The sequence below is a fragment of the Brettanomyces bruxellensis genome, chromosome 8 (genome assembly GCF_011074885.1).
Source record: "Brettanomyces bruxellensis chromosome 8, complete sequence".
Classification (NCBI taxonomy): Eukaryota; Fungi; Ascomycota; class Pichiomycetes; order Pichiales; family Pichiaceae; genus Brettanomyces; species Brettanomyces bruxellensis.
In genome coordinates, this window is record NC_054689.1 from 1,232,912 (window position 1) to 1,249,302 (window position 16,391).

The window sequence follows — 16,391 nt, forward strand, 5'->3', positions numbered from 1 at the left end:
TTATGTTTACGTGATTTAAAAAATACATATCATTTCCAATTAATAGTGATAAGTATACAACTCGTGGTAACAAGATCGTTATAATCTTGTTGATCAGTTATAAGTAGGATACCAACCTTACAACAAATATTATAAGTCATTGCTCTTCACTAAGGTATAAAATAATAGAAATAAATAATGATATAGTTGTTAGAACAGATTCGTATATACTCTTGATATGAAAAATGGTGCTACTGTTACATATTTGTAATAACAGATATCGCACATAATTCTTCATTTAGCATTGCTTACAAGATAAGCAATTCATGATTAATATCGAGATGAATCAAAATATAATCTGTTTCGCAAATGATCTGGCTACATAAGCATGACTGGGTATCTCCTTAAATGTTATCACGCTCCATCAGACCAAAACTGTTTGCACATATTTGCCAGTAAGATATTTGTCTAATGAATATTGTCACGATTTCTCGATGGGAACGAATTAAGTATTATTTTTATAATCCGGAAAGAAAACACCCAACATTAGCAGGGCCAACGAAATACATTTTTAATTCGGTCTTTGATTCCGCTTGAAGAATAGCATTCAAATACAAACATCCCTTAATCTACTACGGCATAATTCCACCGGAATACTCATGTATCCATTTATTTCAGCTGATTAATTTTATTCTGGGGAAAAACGGTCATTTTGCAACTTAAACCCCATATTAATGAAAATTTCATTGTTCAATTTAATCATTATTGTTCTCCCCCAAAACGATTCCCCGCACATTTTACATTTATTTGAATGGCTTTTGGTGACCCGAATAATTTACTGATATTGTTTTTTCGTAAAACATCTGGTAACATGAACGGTATATAAATACCACTGAAATTTGTTAGTAAAAATTGCATAACCAATGGAATGAACTACGGAAACCACTATTTTCTAACGTATCTCGAACATAGAAATCAAAGGAACAGCATAAAAAACTTAGAATTACGATAACGATGATTTTTACTACAAACGAGTCGATAGCTTCTTTCGGCGGTAAAATGCTTAAACTCTCTCACGAGTCACCAATAACTGTCTCAAAGATGCAGCTTAATCTTTACTTACCTCACCAGTACTTTGATCCAGAACACAAAGAACCACTTCCCGTTCTTTTATTCCTCTCAGGTTTAACATCCACGCCTGATAATATCTCGGAGAAGGGTTATATTGAGCCTTATGCCAATAAGTATGGACTTGCCGTTCTTCTTCCAGATACTTCTCCTAGACTTGAGGATCCAAAATTTAAGGATGGAAATGGTGCTGGATTCTATGTCGATGCAACAACAGATCCTTGGAGTAAGCATTTTAAGATGTACTCGTATATTCTTAAAGATTTAATTCCTAGTATTGGAAAAGAATTCTCCAAGTTGAACATACAACGTATGTCCATATGTGGACATTCGATGGGTGGCTTTGGAGCCATTATGATCTACCTTCGTAATCCAAATCGGTTTAAATCCTGTTCTGGATTTGCTCCACTAACCCATCCTAAAGGATGCTTTAACGGAAAGAAGTATTTTACCCAATACCTTGGGCCAGATGAATCTAAATGGGACCAGTATGATCCATGCGATTTGATCAAAACCTTTGATGGTCAAAAGACCCCAATTTTGATTCATCAAGGAAAAAAGGACGAGTTCTATATCGAGAAGCATTTACTTCCTGAAGAGTTTTTGGCTTCTTCTAAGGGAACCATAATGGACGGACTCATCGATCTTCGTTTCGTCGATGATTATGATCACTCTTACTACTTTGTGTCGACGTTTGTTCCAGAACATTTCAAGTTTCATGCGAAACATTTAGATTTGATTTAATTATGATTTTTGCTACCGTAATTATTTCTCCATTGTGCTGTTAATTGCAGCAAATTGATATCTCTTTAATATCACGTCTTTCATTTTTTAATATCTCTATCGATTTCATGAAAATATAAAGTTTTGCAAATCTATGTCTATTTATGTAAGAAATAAACCCTCTAGTATATAGTACATCTAAGTATTAGACAAAAAGTTATCAATTTTTGTCCCGAAGTCGAACACATTTCATTCTTGTCATCTCATAGAATGTCATAAACGCCGTTAAGAACATAAACACAAAGACTCCATGACAGGCAAAGTCGTACGACTTGAGAATAGCATTTTTGAAAAAGTGGGGTGCTTCTCTAGCAGCATAGTTCGGATCCATCAAAGCGTTACGAATAATATCATTGATATCCTTTTGGGAGAACTTATCAGGAATGTTTTTCAATTGACCGAAGTTGGACGCTATTGAGAATTTAAGAAGAACTTGAAGAATAGCAGCTGAGATGGACACACCTAATGTTGAACCGACCGATTTAAAGCAACTCTGAATAGATATGACAAGTGCCTGATCTTTCTGCTCGACAAATGAAATGATAGCAACTAACAATGTTGTGATAGAGGCAGCTGAGGAAGATCTCATAGGTACTGTAACGAAATATTCAAAAATCGTTGATTCATCTCTGTTGGAAGTAAAAACAATCACACTTCCTACTATAGTTAAAATTCCGCAAACATATTTCAGCTTCTTGTAGCTGCACGTTTTCTTTATAATATAACCAGCAAATGTGGAAAAGGTAGCACTACCAATCATACATGGAATCATTCTGAAACCGCACTGAAGTGGAGAAACATTCATAACACTGTTCCAGTAGAATGGTATGTAAAACGTGGAAGAGAAAACATTCATGGATAAAAACCAATTCGCAATGCATGTGTGCAAAATGGATTTATTGAAAAGCAGTTCTACTGGCAATATTGGATCGGCGCAAACCTTTAAGTCATAGAAGAAAAAGCAGCCAAAGGCAGCAATGCTTGCAAGGAAAACCACAGTTATTGCAACCTCATTTCCACTGAAATGATTGCTCATTAAGGAAAATGATATCATCAGACCAAGTAACGAGAGAACCAATAAAGACGAACCGACATAATCCAAACTTCTAAGCTTCTGCAATGTAGATTGACCTTGTATTCCATTTCCAGACCGACCTTTTGGCAAACTGAAGAACAACTGGATTACCAACGAGTTTAAAAGGACGACAGGAACCTGAACAAGAAAGGAAGCTCTCCATCCGATGGTTTGTTGAAACATACCGGCAACAACACCACCAAGAATTGATCCCACAAAAAAGAATGTGCTGACATATCCCTGGTAGAGACCTCTTTTTCTTAAAGGAACCAAATCGGTAACTGTTATCGCAGACATAGCATTCATACCACCAGCACCACCACCAGTTATAAATCTCGCGACGACAAGATGCCATAAAGATTTACTTAGTGAGCAGTAGAGACATCCCACTGCAAATATGAGCATAGATAGCTGAATCAAAGATTTCCTGCCAAAGACATCAGAGAGCTTACCCAATAATGGTTGAAAAGCCGCACGGGACAATAGATAACTCGTTGCAATCCATGATATGTTAGAAAACGATTTCAAATCGGCTGCAATCACACCAAAAAGTGTGGAAACAAGTGTTGAATCCAACGAGGAGAGGAACACATTAAGATACAAAGACGACATGATGATCTTAAGATGAATATTACTAGTATCGAAGGGTTTGTTTTGTCCTTCATTTCCGGTACTTCCATATGCTGCAGATTCATCGTTTACCTGTATTTCTGAGACGAGCGTATCGTCTGCTTTTGAAGACATTTATTTAATTATGTTCGTATGACCCTACTCTACAGTTCCTGTATTATTTATAACAATCAAGCAAAAGGAAGAAGTTATATGGGAGAAAAGATACTGTGGCGTATGAAATTGTGAAAATTTGAATAGCACCCCTGTTGTATTTATTAGTAAGCATCAAATGGCCTCTGAATAGCTGAAAATGTAAAAAGCAGCTGCATATATGGCCCAAACTGTGGCTTGATTCAAGTGCTCGAGACCTAAATTTGTTCCCAGCGATCTATACTGTGGCTTCTAGAATATAAGTTAGGCAAAATCTTTCGATAAACCTGATAAGAGATCAGATACGATAAAAAGAGCGGCCAGTAAGGTAAGAAACGTTTTGAATCGGGAAAAGAAATGTAAAGGAAAAAAACTTATAAAGGAATGTCAGTACGGTAACTAGATTAATTGTTCACTGATTTTCTGATTTGCTTGGAAGACAAACCGTTGACAAATGACAAAAAGAAAAGAAATCCAAACCAAATATCTCGCGGCGGATAGTAACGCGAAAGAATTTCTCCAAGTCTTAGATTAATGCGTTGCTCGGTCAGATTTTTCAACTGATCATTAAAGTCGAAAGTCAGACGTTTAGAAATAAAATTTCGAAGTCTATGAAATATTCTGTCAATTTAAAGGATGATTGATGAAAATGTTAATGTGTAATGGAATATGCTTTGTTTTCGGTTAACTGAACTAAACGATGCTCTAGATCGTAAATACGAGTAAATAGACGCGTCGATACGTCTGCTCTTATGGACTAAATTGGACGTTATGACTGCTCTATCAGTAACATTAGCTACACTCATATCCAACGAACTAATCAAATAATGGGGCAATATAAATGCATTATCATTAAGGCATGAAGTATCTAAAATTCATTTTAAAGCTTATTCATGTAGAAATAACGTTTGCATGAAAATATTTCAATGCCACAAATTATATGCTTGCAAAAGATTAATTTCCAGACCAGGACTACTAGCACAGAGTGTTGCCACCAGTACTTTTTAATTGCTAATCTTTACGTTTACAGTAACCCTCAAAAACTTCGGGTTCGTTCATAAATCAAGACTAGCCAATAATTACATGCACAATGTATAAAAGAAAAGTTTTCGATTAATACATACCAAATGTGAAGAAATGCCTCTTGCTTAGAATTTCTTTCTTCTGTTGGCACCAATATGAGCCTGGTAACCGGTCTTAATGGAGGCGACAGATTTAGTCGAACCGCAAGCCTTACAAACAATAAAGTGTAATCTGTTGGCACTCTCTCTCTTGAGTTCCGTGTTCATAGACTTACAAGTCTTGCAAATCACATATTCCTGAATATATCTTCTCAACACACTTTCAATATTCTTTGACTGGAAACGACCTTTAATAATTAATCTCTTCTCACCATCAATAGAACCAGAGGTACCCAACTCGGCAAAAAGATACTGAATGAGATGTTCTGGGTTTCTTTGTAACACGTGGGCAATCACTTGGACATTCACAAATACCGTCTTCTTATTTCCATCTCTTGCAACTTCAGGTGGTGGAATCTTTAACTTGTGATGTTGTCCGCCAGCCATTTCCGGATTCTTTTCGTTCAATATCGTGTAAAATCTATCCAAAAGTGAGGAATAAGGAATAAACGTTTCCTTTTGTTTTTCATCATACAACTTTCTACTATCCTCCTCATGAACACCTGCTGCAGCCAATGCTTTTTCGAAATCTGCACTTTCATTTAGTTTTGATGCTTTCTTCTTCTTTTTGTGATGATGCTTCTTCAACTTTATGCCCTCGAATGCCTTCGTCAGATCGTCAACATCTTCCCCTTCAGTTGCGGATTTCTTGGCCTTCGATTTCTTCTTCTTTTTTGCACCGGCAAATAAATCATCTAATTTATCAGTTGATGGCGCACTTGAAGAATCGTCTAAAACTTTCTTCTTCTTCTTCTTTTTAAGAGTAGGATCGAATCCTAATTCTGCTGTCGACATTTTCTATAATGAATGCAATCTGTTTTGAGCAGTATTCTACACACTATATCTTATGTATGTTTAGTAGCAGCTAGAAATGTCTCCTCTATACACTTTGTTTGAATATGACCTTTTTCTCTCGCTTTTTTTTTCACTCCTAATTTTTTTCATGTCTACCCCATCCAACCGAGTTCTGAGACTGAGTAATTTTTTTTTTTTTTATGGAAAATTTCAGGAACGCCGTGGGACCAGTCACGTGTGAATAAAGGTGCTTTCGCATTAATGGGCAAAGTTGATGTGATAAGTATATTGAATGGTGTTCGATGGCCTTACATGCCCCTCATATAATTGAAACTAAATGATTAGATATATTTATGCATTACTAAAATATGATATATTAATCATTTGGGAATATAGGGTGAAATTTCGAATGAAACTTGATGTTCCGGGTAATCAATCGCGTCTTCAATATTATGTCGCACACTTCTTTCCTTGCCATTTGCGCTACCAAGATTAGGATTACAACTATTAGGCATGCAAGTAACCAATCTATAACATTATTATTATTCAAACTGAACTGGTAAAGATTTAAATAGAAATCACACTCTAAGGTTTTCAGTCTTTGTGTTCAGAAATTCAATATCTTGTTCATCCTGAACTTCCTCTTCTTCATGTTCACCACCCTCTTCAACTTTCTGAATTTCCGTGCCAGCACTGTATTGCACCTTCTCTGGATCAACCTTTTTGTCACCTTTTTCACCCTCGCTTTGTGCCTCAAGCTCTTCACCAAATGTCTCTAAAAGAAACTTGACTATATCATCGTGTTTGCTGTTTTGTGCCTCAAAAAACGTATCATGCTTGAAATTATTCTGTATAAAAGGATCCGAACCGGCATCACTAAGAAGTTTGACACATTCTAAATGTCCATTATATGCTGCCCAATGTAGAGCTGTGTTTCCGGAATCATTTTGCTGGTTCAATATTGACTTTGTCTCTTTTGGGTCAAGAAGCTTTATCAAGTATTTAAGAACATCGGCATGACCATTGGCTGCGGCCATATGAAAAGGTGTTGCCTTTGTCATTTCATCTTTAATTTTGGGTAGAACGGATGGTTCAACCTCATCTGTAAATATGGCCTTAAGGGAATCCAGATCACCAAACCTGGCGTCAAAGATCACATTATCCATTTCCTCTTGCGTCAAACTTGTAAGTTTTGACATTTTGCTTACTGTCTATCAGATTCAAAGGATTCAACAAAAATAAAAAGCGTACAGATTTGGGCAAATTTGGATCTGGTAGTACATAAAACGATCAGCTTGATTGATAATCTTTTTTTCCATGATGAAATATTTTTTTTTTTCATCCATGTAAGGATGTAATCATGAATCATCTGTTTCACGCCCTAAGCACTGTTAATAAGCTTGATAAATGTAAGAAAAGCAGGCTTTTGCAACTTGTAGATACAGTATCATAATGTCGTCTGAATCTGGAATTTCACAAACGTATCCGCACAAACTAAGTAATGAGGAAATTCAGGAGCTCAAGACGAAACTTTCAAAGTTTCATGAAGATCCTAATCATAAACGATCAAGAAATACGCCATTGGCCAAACTTTTTGGTAATATAACAGATACTTTGGGTGATTACAAAAGTGCAAATAACAGAATTGCTTATATTTATAAAAGATTGCCTCAGGAGAACGATGCCGGCGATCTGTCATTATTTGAGAAAAGATCTCGTGTCATTAAGTACTTATTGGACAATATATTGGCTATTCATCGGTTATCACACGAGAATCCAAATTCACAGTACATATCTATCCCTCTATATGATATGCAGGTTGTGGAACAGATGATAAATATAATTGTTGTTGATGGTGTTTACTCTTGCTTACCTGACGGGGTAGGAATACCTTTAGATAAAAGGAGATTAAAGAATTTCAAGACTTCAATGACAATAGATAAAACAGACTTTAAAGATGGCACTCGAATTTTGGATAATATAGTTTCCACGATGATTATTGTGTTTACTGGGAAAAGTGACCTGCGCAATCTTATACAGGTTGGTTCTGGATTCACAGATGTGCTAACATCTGCAATAGTATTATACACTAATTTGGAAAATTCCGAGGTTGAGAGGAAGAAATACAATGAGAAAATCAAGACTCTTGAAGATGCATCATCTACTTATCAATTATTTTCATTGTACACACTTCTTATGGCAAACAGCAAGTCTCGAACGCGATATGCATTTCTTATGAAACAATTTGTCCTTTCTAGGCTATCTGAATTAATAGTCAGACGTACGAAAAATGGTGGAAACGGGTTAGAGGCGATGATTGATGTGATAATGGGTCTCAGAACAAGTGATAAGGTAGATATGACTCGTGTTCAACAGGTTGTTAGGGCAATCATTGTTTCAAAGCCCAAAACTATGGACTATGCAGATTATTTCCATAATATATGTGATCAACTTTTTGATATATTGGTCCATGTCAATCGACCGATCATGAGTACTATTGCAGCAACGGTGGCCGAGTCAATATTCTCTAAGAATCAAAAAATCATTGTTGATTTCCTTTTTAAACGAATATGGAACGATTTTGATCCTAGGCTAGATCATACAGATGATCGAATAGTTCTAACTGGTGGAACTGAACTTAATAATGCTTTTAATGTCACAGTATCGCTTTCCAGAAAGAGTGCTTCATACACATTTTTGGTTGCATTCTTCACTCCTCTAATATTACCTTTATGGGGCTATTTAAAGAATCAAAAGTTACAGAAAAAAGATTATACAATTGTTGAGGACACCATCGCATCAGTCCTTTCTTTAGAGGGAGGGCCAAACTTTCCACTATTGAAAATAATTCTTGAGAATTTAATTTGGCAGCATGGAAACAAATGGATATACGGAGAATCTGAAAACAAGCTCACTGAGATAAAGGAGCTTTTAGAATTTGATCAGACGAAATCTGACAAGAATTCAATGAAAATTCTTGATATGATGGATTCCTCCTTGCAGATGTTTAATGAACTTTTGAGTATTCTTGGTGATCATGATTCTAAAAAGACAGATTTTGTGGTGGCATTTGCATTCAAAAAATGGCTTAAATTAGATGACCACTATAGGCATATACTGGTCGATGATGCTAACCCATTCGAGGAACTTATGAATTTAAAGCTTGTGCAAATGCTGGTTGATAAGTATAGGGATAATATTGCAATGTCTCCAGATGGATTGATCCGGATTGTAACTGCAGTACTAGAAACTCCGGAGACAACTGGGTTAGATGCCTCAAAAGAGAAATTGTCGAAATTAGTTGATGGAGGCGATTCCGATGATGAAGATGCTGAAGAAGAAGCTCATCAACATGAAGAAACGGTTGGAATAGCGTTAGATATTTTGGAGAATGTCATCCACATTATATCTAATTCGGGTGAAATTAGCGAGGGTACGATCATTCATTTGAAGCACTTACAAGCACTGGTAACAACTAAATATCCAGAAAAATCCAGTCTTGGAAAAGAACTAAAAAGCATGACGAGTCCGGATAAAAGCAACATGATCAGAAAAAGTAACATGAAGAAAGAAAATGAACGTTTACTTGAGAAGGCAATGAAAAGCTTAAATGATCCAATTTCATCAGTTCGTGTGTACGGACTGAAACTAATAAGAGATGTGGCAAAGTCATCTAGTGAAATCATATCAATGAAGTTTGCGGTAAACATTCATATTAATCAGTTGAAAGACAAAGAGCCATTCGTTTACTTGAATGCTATCAAAGGTATGGAAGCTTTACTTGAAATGGATGCTTCACAAATTCTTCCACTATATATTGACTTCTACACAGGAAAACGTATGAAAAACCTGACACTGGACAGTCAGCTAAGAATTGGTGAAGTACTTCTTCGCTTCATACAGAAATCGGCTAACATAATAACGGACAACGACCTTGATATTATTTTTAATTCACTCATAACCTTAGTTGGCAGAAAAGATAAAAATGAGATAGATACGGATATCAGGTTGCGGATGTCTGCCATGTCCATCATTGGGTCATTATGCCATGAAATTGACGTTTCATCAAAGGTCGAACCATATATTTCTGATATAGTTGATTTGATAAATGGTATTTTGACTTTTGAACGGAAGAAAGATCAGGCAGTTATGAGAAGAGCCGCAATTGTGTGTATCAATGACATTATTGGAGCAAAAGATGGTTTACAGCTAGTGGGACCATATGGTGAGAAGATTGAGACAAACTTGAAATATGTTGTCGAAGAAGATAATGATATTTTGGTTAGGGAGCAGGCCAGGGAGGTGCTCAATTCTATAGATGAAACCTTTGAGGAAACGTTTAATAAAAGCCTCAATTTACATGCTCGAAGAAGGAACGATGTTTAAAAGTACAAGAAATTTTATATCAAATCCAATTTATTAGAATGCCGAAAAGAGATATGCAAACAGCGTAAGTTTGTTGTAGAAGTAGTCGAGCCAATCAGGAATTCTCTTCTTCTAGCAGGTCGAACATATTCTTGGTTTTCTTTTCTTCTATCTGGTCCGTCAAATTTTCTGATAGGTTCTTCTTATCTTCGTGAACTTCATCCATGTCCATTTCATCATCTACCCTATCTTTAGACGGTATTTTGCCTGCAGCATCCACATCTTCTTTTGTCACTGCATCTTTTGCCATCTTATTAACGGCATCCCAATCTGAACTTCTCAGATAACGTCTTTGATTCCGTCTCTTAATAGTTTCCTCTATCCTCTTTGATAATCTACCATTAACACTAACTCCTCTTCTTCTTCGAGACTTGACAGCTCTAGAAATCATATTTGTGTGCTTTTTCTTGTGTATTCCTCCTCCAACAACCGTTTCGGTGACATCTTTTGAATTTCTGTGATGCTTCTTCTCCAATTTAATGTCTAGTAATCGCTGGTTTTTCTTTAATGAAGCTCTGATCATAGGGCCAATAACATCAGTATTCTCAGCCCTAGGTAAAGAATCTAACTGCTGAATTTGAGAATCTTGTTCGACATCTGGATCAACCTCTCCTCTTCTAGCTGCCCTTGATCTTCTAGATATTGCTCTGGCCATTATTCAAATAAATGTTTGTTATTTGTAATACGATTGATGACTTAGAATCGTATATATGAGAAGAGTACGTCGGTATTGAATTGTCTATCTATATTCAACTGAAAAAAAAAAAAAAAAAAAAATTTTAATCCCATGAGATCAATCTCTTTCTCACCATTTTTAGGTATCTGGATAAGGGATTTTCTATTTACATATTTATCCTTCTTTATTTTTTCACTGGATATGCCTGGTTGTTTCCTCAAATCAACTCATTATTATCGTATCAGTTTTTGAGATTAATTATGATTATAGGGATAATACATTCAAGCTTATAAGGCTATTTACGTCATAATTCTTGTAAAGCATTTGATACTTACAAACATTTCCTCCTAACCTTATATTACAATTATTAAAAGCAGGTTCACAATGTAATCATCATTACCCCCACAGTACAACCATTTCCATAGTCCCGAAGAGTTAATCAAAATTGAATGAATATATTGCTATACATATATACATATATATATATTTAGGGACACAGGAGTAATAATAAACAACTGTTTATCATCCATAGTATCTCGCACTAAGTAAATAAAGTTATGGCGCTAGAATTGGCGCAATATTGATAAATTTTTGTTTCTGAATATGTTCAAGTATGGAAAAGCAATGTCGGCAAACTCAGAATTTAAACACCTGAGTCTTGTCGTAACCAAGTTCGGCAAGGATACCACCCATTTCTCCCTGAGCACCCCTTGGACCCTTTGGACCGGAAATACTCTTGTACATACCTGGGGGACCGCAAATGAAGACATGAGAAGTTGGAGAAGGTCCTTTCAACACAGACTTCAATGCATCTTTGTCAATATAGCCAACCTTTCCATCAAATTCGTTTTCGGCCTTGTCAACAAAGTACTTAACTTCAAACTGACCAGGGTGTTGCTTTGCCAACTTGTCAAGTTCAGGTTTGAGAAGAATATCGGAAGGTGTCTTGTTACCGAAAAGAAGGTTGATCTTAGTTTTGTCCTCCTTGTTCTTCAAGACTTCGTGAATCAACTGGTATAATGGGGTGATACCAGAACCACCACCGATCAAAGTGATCTCCTGGAACTGGTTTGGCTCCCACTTCCATTTCAAAATTGGACCCTTAAAAGACAGAGTGTCAGAAGGCTTAAGTCCAAAGATGTGGTTGGTCATCTTACCATCCTCGTACTTCTTGATCAAAAGATCAAAAGATCCCTTCTGCTTTGTATCACTGATTGGAGTATATGGTCTAACAACATTGCTACCCTTGTCGGTAACAAACTTTGCCAAAATACATGAAGCAGTAACCAAACCTGATGTAGACAATTTGTTTGGGAACTCAAAAGTGAGCAATCTTGCATCATGAGAAACATCTTTAATTGCCTTCAATTTCAAGTCAACCCACTCACCATCACCTGAGAAAAGTGGTTTAGCTTTAGAAGCAGAGTATGTGGAATAGAAGTATGCACCACCGGCAATTGCAACTGTTGTAAGAAGAAACTTTGAAGCGTTTGAAAGAGGCATTTCGATGTGATATGTTGAATATATAGTTCAATTGGCTTTGGACTGTGTGGATAAAGTAAGATATACCAATAATAGGTGTGAAAATATTGTTTTTTACGGAAAAAAAGGTTGTGTGCAAACTCGCTCCTTTATATAAATTGGACTGAAATTAATTACAACCGGTTTGGACTTTATTGAAAAAGGAACAAAAAAATGAGTAAGCACTTTTTCTTGATATTGTAAACCGAAGAAATCGGATTTATCAATACGATAAAAATAGAGTTGAGCCCACACACACTTTTTCCCTTCTTCTCGTTGCACCTTACTGATTAATTCATGTTGCAATTGCGCCGCGATTTCGGTTTCCGTTCCCCGGATTTTACCAGAATTGTTTTTAGTCGGCAATGCTGAGTTTACCTGGGGAAACAAGCGAAATTACTAGATTCAATATCAGGACTTGTCTACATTTCTATTAGTGCTACACATTTTACAAGTGTTTTAGTTAAGAACCAGATATGAATACCGCATTAATTGCACTTTGCAAAATATGTAAGGATGATTTTGCGAGTAGGGCTTTTTTATAATATGAGTACCAAAATCCACACCCAAGAAAGGAAAGAAAAAAAAACTATGTACCGGGTATTTAGAACTTTGCTGCATTTCTGATTTGCAAGTATTTGAATTGCACAGATTAATTTAATGTAGAATTAACCCTCACGCTTAACATTAGGCAGTATTAAGTTTTGGAGTGCAGCTGTATCCGTTGATTCAAATGCATCATGATTTTTTTTCTGCCTTCCTTTTTTTTTTTTTAATTTTGGTTTCTTTTTTTTTCGGACTCGTCCATTCATCCATATTATATTTCTTCCTTACACATTGGTCCGAGGACTTCCTTTAAAGGGATTGCACAAGTCCGGTCCTCCTGACTTTACAGCAGTTACTATTTTTTTTCTGGTAAACCTCTCCATACAGCATCAACCAGCATGTTTTCACGTCTATACACAAAATCCGAACTCATAAAACTGACCAAGCAGATTATCCCACCACTTCTTCCCTCATATTACAAAGGCCAATGTGGTAAGATAGCCATTATTGGAGGATGCGAAGATTATACAGGTGCACCATTCTTTTCAGCACATGCTGCAGCTACTTTGGGCTGTGATCTCACACATGTCATATGTGAGCGTTCTGCAGCAACTGTTATCAAGAGTTATTCACCTGATTTAATGGTTCATCCATATCTGAAAGACAGCAATGCTTTAGAGCAATATATGATTACAACAGGAAAGAAACTCGACAGGTTGAATGAGAGGAGTTTCCAGGCTGAATACGTCAAGGAGAAGGTGATGCCAAAAGTGATTACGATTCTTGACAGGATTCAGGCTGTTGTTGTTGGTCCTGGATTTGGTAGAGACCCTGTTATGCTTCTCACACTGGAATTCATACTTGATGAAATTAAGGCCCGGCATCTCCCGGTTATTCTAGATGCGGATGCCTTGTATCTTGTTTCCCAGAAGCCCAATGTGATTAGAGGATACTCGAATGCAATTCTCACGCCTAACATTGTCGAATACAGGCGTATTTGCAAAGCCGTTAACATTAAAGATGCCGATAACACTAAGGAGGTGCATCTTTTAAGCAAAGCAATGAATGTCACCGTTTTGCAAAAGGGAAACAAGGATCTCATAGTTTGCGGAGACGACGAAATTGTCAATGATGAGGCTGGATCGTGTAAAAGAGTTGGAGGTCAAGGTGACTCTTTGACAGGCTTGATTTCTACATTTTTGGCCTGGGGATACTCTGCTTACAAGGACAAAATCTGGCCCGAGGCTAAAAGGAGCACTCCCCAGTTCACCAATGAACAAATAAGAATGCTCGCATGCTATGGAGGGGCACTATTGACGAAAAAAAGTGCCGGAAAGGCGTTTACTAAGTATGGAAGGTCGATGCAAACATCAGACTTACACAAATACATCCTGGAGTCGTACAACGAGGTGTTTGGCATTTAATGATTTGTATACCGTTTTTTTTGTCTTATGCTTAAATAATGAATTTCCTTAATGATCCTTAAGTACTTTATCTTTCTCGTCAATTCTTGAATTTCCTTAATCCGATAAATGTCCTAAACGACACGTACAGCTCATCGATGACCTTTTGGGGGTAGTCGCTGGCCTTAAGCTTGAATTCCTCTGGAGGAACATTTGGGGATTTGATTTTTCCTGCCATAAATGCCTTCATTCTTGCCTCTTCCTCCGCAGTCTCTGGCAAAAGTTCGTAAAAAGAACAATTTTCAATTAATTGATCGGGTGTGAGCTTCTTGTAATCACCGATTGTAGCTGGATATATGCTTGCTGGTGCATTTTTTCCGTCAACATTTGGAATAGGAAGTATCTTCTCATCATCCTCGGTCAACAGTGAGTTGGCAACTCTGTTTTTCGACCTTTCATCTAGCAATGTGAGCTGGCCTTGCAACTCTCCCACTAACTGGACCAAATCCTGATTAGTGGCAAATTCAGACGTGTCAATTGAATCAGAGCTACTTGGAATCTTACCGCTGGCAGACGCCAGTATGGAAGCGGGGTCTGGATTTGGAATTGACGCAAGTTTCTCCCTGTTTTGTTTCAATTGCAAACTTAAAAGTTGCTGAGCTGTTGACGCCAATATTTTCCTTTGTTTGGCAACTTGGTGATCAAGTTGGTCTATTTGCTCTTGTAAACTCTTTTCTTTGGTTTCCTTGTTATCAGCCATTGCTTATTGTTCCGGTCCTTCTTTCGGTATTTTTATTTGTTTGCAATATTTTAATCAAAACAGTAATAATAAAATAAGTATTGATTTCAGCCAATATTAAATTGTCTATCAATATTTTATATTTCAATTGATTTTATTTTATCTACTTTTTTTCCTCCCTGGTACTCTAAACAAAGCAATTGCGGAGGCGAGGGGAGGTACGGAGTTTTTAATCATACATCCGTACCCCGTACCATGCGTATTTTTGAGCGATATTTTGGATCGTCCTATTGTTACACAATGCTTGTTCCTCGGTTCCCTTGGACACTACATTGATTAGCATCATATCAAAGAATAAAATTAAGGAAAAGGAAAAAAGACGTTAGGAAAAATTTTTGAATAAGAAAAATAAAAAGTAACACCATACTTTCCCCACTTTGAATAGCTATAAATACATTGATGTTTGCTGATGGATAATTAACGCCTGCCCCATCATAAATACTTCATACAGCCTAACAACTCTCTTTTCCCCAATATATCTTTTTTTCTACATAACGAACCTTGAGATACACAAATGAAGGACAAGTCCCTAAAAATGGCGGAAAATCCACCCCTTTTCTCTCTCGATGATCAGTTGGCACTTTACAAAAAATACCACAGTAAGCAAGCATAGCCATTTTTTGCTGTTTGCCTTTCCTTCCCTACTAACACTTTTTGAAGTGAATCCTACAAATATCAAAATCCATATGGTTTGCATTCCGCAAATTCTATTCAGTGCTTTGATTATGGTTTCGTATGTTTTTTTCTCAGATTTAAGTCCGTACTGTAACTTATGCTGGACCGGTATTGCAATTTATGAGATATACTACTTGATTCTTGACTTAGAAGCAGGGTTGATCGCTTTGCCCTTTCTGCTTGGCATAGGTCTTTTATCAAATTACATACATGCACATTTCCAGGACTGCACCTCAACCATACTTGTTGGTGCACTAGTTGTGCATTTGGCTAATTGGGCCGCTCAGTTCTATGGCCATTTTCGCTTTGAAGGAAATGCCCCTGCAGTTTTTGACAATCTTGTCCAACCATTGGTTTTGGCGCCATATTTTGTCATTTTTGAGTGGATGTTTATCTTCAAGCACAGGCTTCCTCTTAGAAAGAAGATTCTCAGAAAAGTTGGTGCTCAACGGCATCCAAAAAAGGACAATTAATTGGGTTTTGCGATCATTTCATTGTGTGACCGGTTACCAAACTTTTATTTATACTGTGAAGCGTTACTTGCCCGAGACCGAGCGGAAAACTATTTATTTATGAGGGTACTGCTGCTCAGTCATAAAGTGACCTCTATTTATTATACGGCAAGAGGTTCTTGTTCAAGTGC

General features: G+C 36.7%; 10 protein-coding genes across 10 annotated transcripts; 4 read left to right on the forward strand and 6 right to left on the reverse strand.

Moving 5' to 3' along the window:
• Positions 1–993: 993 nt before the first annotated feature.
• Positions 994–1,851, forward strand: BRETT_000730 (uncharacterized protein; the record flags this gene model as incomplete). The annotated part of the gene is made up of 1 exon (XM_041279292.1): positions 994–1,851. The coding sequence occupies one exon, from the start codon at positions 994–996 to the stop codon at positions 1,849–1,851; it is 858 nt and encodes a 285-aa protein (XP_041137506.1).
• A 199-nt stretch (positions 1,852–2,050) lies between these two features.
• Positions 2,051–3,709, reverse strand: BRETT_000731 (uncharacterized protein; the record flags this gene model as incomplete). The annotated part of the gene is made up of 1 exon (XM_041279293.1): positions 2,051–3,709. One exon carries the CDS (start codon positions 3,707–3,709, stop codon positions 2,051–2,053), a length of 1,659 nt encoding a protein of 552 aa, XP_041137507.1.
• Positions 3,710–4,875: 1,166 nt separating this feature from the next.
• Positions 4,876–5,703, reverse strand: SUI3 (translation initiation factor eIF-2 beta subunit; the record flags this gene model as incomplete). The annotated part of the gene is made up of 1 exon (XM_041279294.1): positions 4,876–5,703. The coding sequence occupies one exon, from the start codon at positions 5,701–5,703 to the stop codon at positions 4,876–4,878; it is 828 nt and encodes a 275-aa protein (XP_041137508.1).
• Positions 5,704–6,281: 578 nt separating this feature from the next.
• Positions 6,282–6,902, reverse strand: BRETT_000733 (uncharacterized protein; the record flags this gene model as incomplete). Its single annotated transcript, XM_041279295.1, has 1 exon — positions 6,282–6,902. The coding sequence occupies one exon, from the start codon at positions 6,900–6,902 to the stop codon at positions 6,282–6,284; it is 621 nt and encodes a 206-aa protein (XP_041137509.1).
• A 253-nt stretch (positions 6,903–7,155) lies between these two features.
• On the forward strand, positions 7,156–10,089 carry BRETT_000734 (uncharacterized protein; the record flags this gene model as incomplete). The annotated part of the gene is made up of 1 exon (XM_041279296.1): positions 7,156–10,089. One exon carries the CDS (start codon positions 7,156–7,158, stop codon positions 10,087–10,089), a length of 2,934 nt encoding a protein of 977 aa, XP_041137510.1.
• Positions 10,090–10,183: 94 nt separating this feature from the next.
• On the reverse strand, positions 10,184–10,783 carry BRETT_000735 (uncharacterized protein; the record flags this gene model as incomplete). Its single annotated transcript, XM_041279297.1, has 1 exon — positions 10,184–10,783. The coding sequence occupies one exon, from the start codon at positions 10,781–10,783 to the stop codon at positions 10,184–10,186; it is 600 nt and encodes a 199-aa protein (XP_041137511.1).
• Positions 10,784–11,440: 657 nt separating this feature from the next.
• On the reverse strand, positions 11,441–12,307 carry BRETT_000736 (uncharacterized protein; the record flags this gene model as incomplete). Its single annotated transcript, XM_041279298.1, has 1 exon — positions 11,441–12,307. One exon carries the CDS (start codon positions 12,305–12,307, stop codon positions 11,441–11,443), a length of 867 nt encoding a protein of 288 aa, XP_041137512.1.
• A 962-nt stretch (positions 12,308–13,269) lies between these two features.
• BRETT_000737 (uncharacterized protein) lies at positions 13,270–14,295 on the forward strand (the record flags this gene model as incomplete). The annotated part of the gene is made up of 1 exon (XM_041279299.1): positions 13,270–14,295. The coding sequence occupies one exon, from the start codon at positions 13,270–13,272 to the stop codon at positions 14,293–14,295; it is 1,026 nt and encodes a 341-aa protein (XP_041137513.1).
• Positions 14,296–14,374: 79 nt separating this feature from the next.
• BRETT_000738 (uncharacterized protein) lies at positions 14,375–15,034 on the reverse strand (the record flags this gene model as incomplete). The annotated part of the gene is made up of 1 exon (XM_041279300.1): positions 14,375–15,034. The coding sequence occupies one exon, from the start codon at positions 15,032–15,034 to the stop codon at positions 14,375–14,377; it is 660 nt and encodes a 219-aa protein (XP_041137514.1).
• A 764-nt stretch (positions 15,035–15,798) lies between these two features.
• On the forward strand, positions 15,799–16,221 carry BRETT_000739 (uncharacterized protein; the record flags this gene model as incomplete). The annotated part of the gene is made up of 1 exon (XM_041279301.1): positions 15,799–16,221. The coding sequence occupies one exon, from the start codon at positions 15,799–15,801 to the stop codon at positions 16,219–16,221; it is 423 nt and encodes a 140-aa protein (XP_041137515.1).
• Between the last annotated feature and the right edge of the window lie 170 nt (positions 16,222–16,391).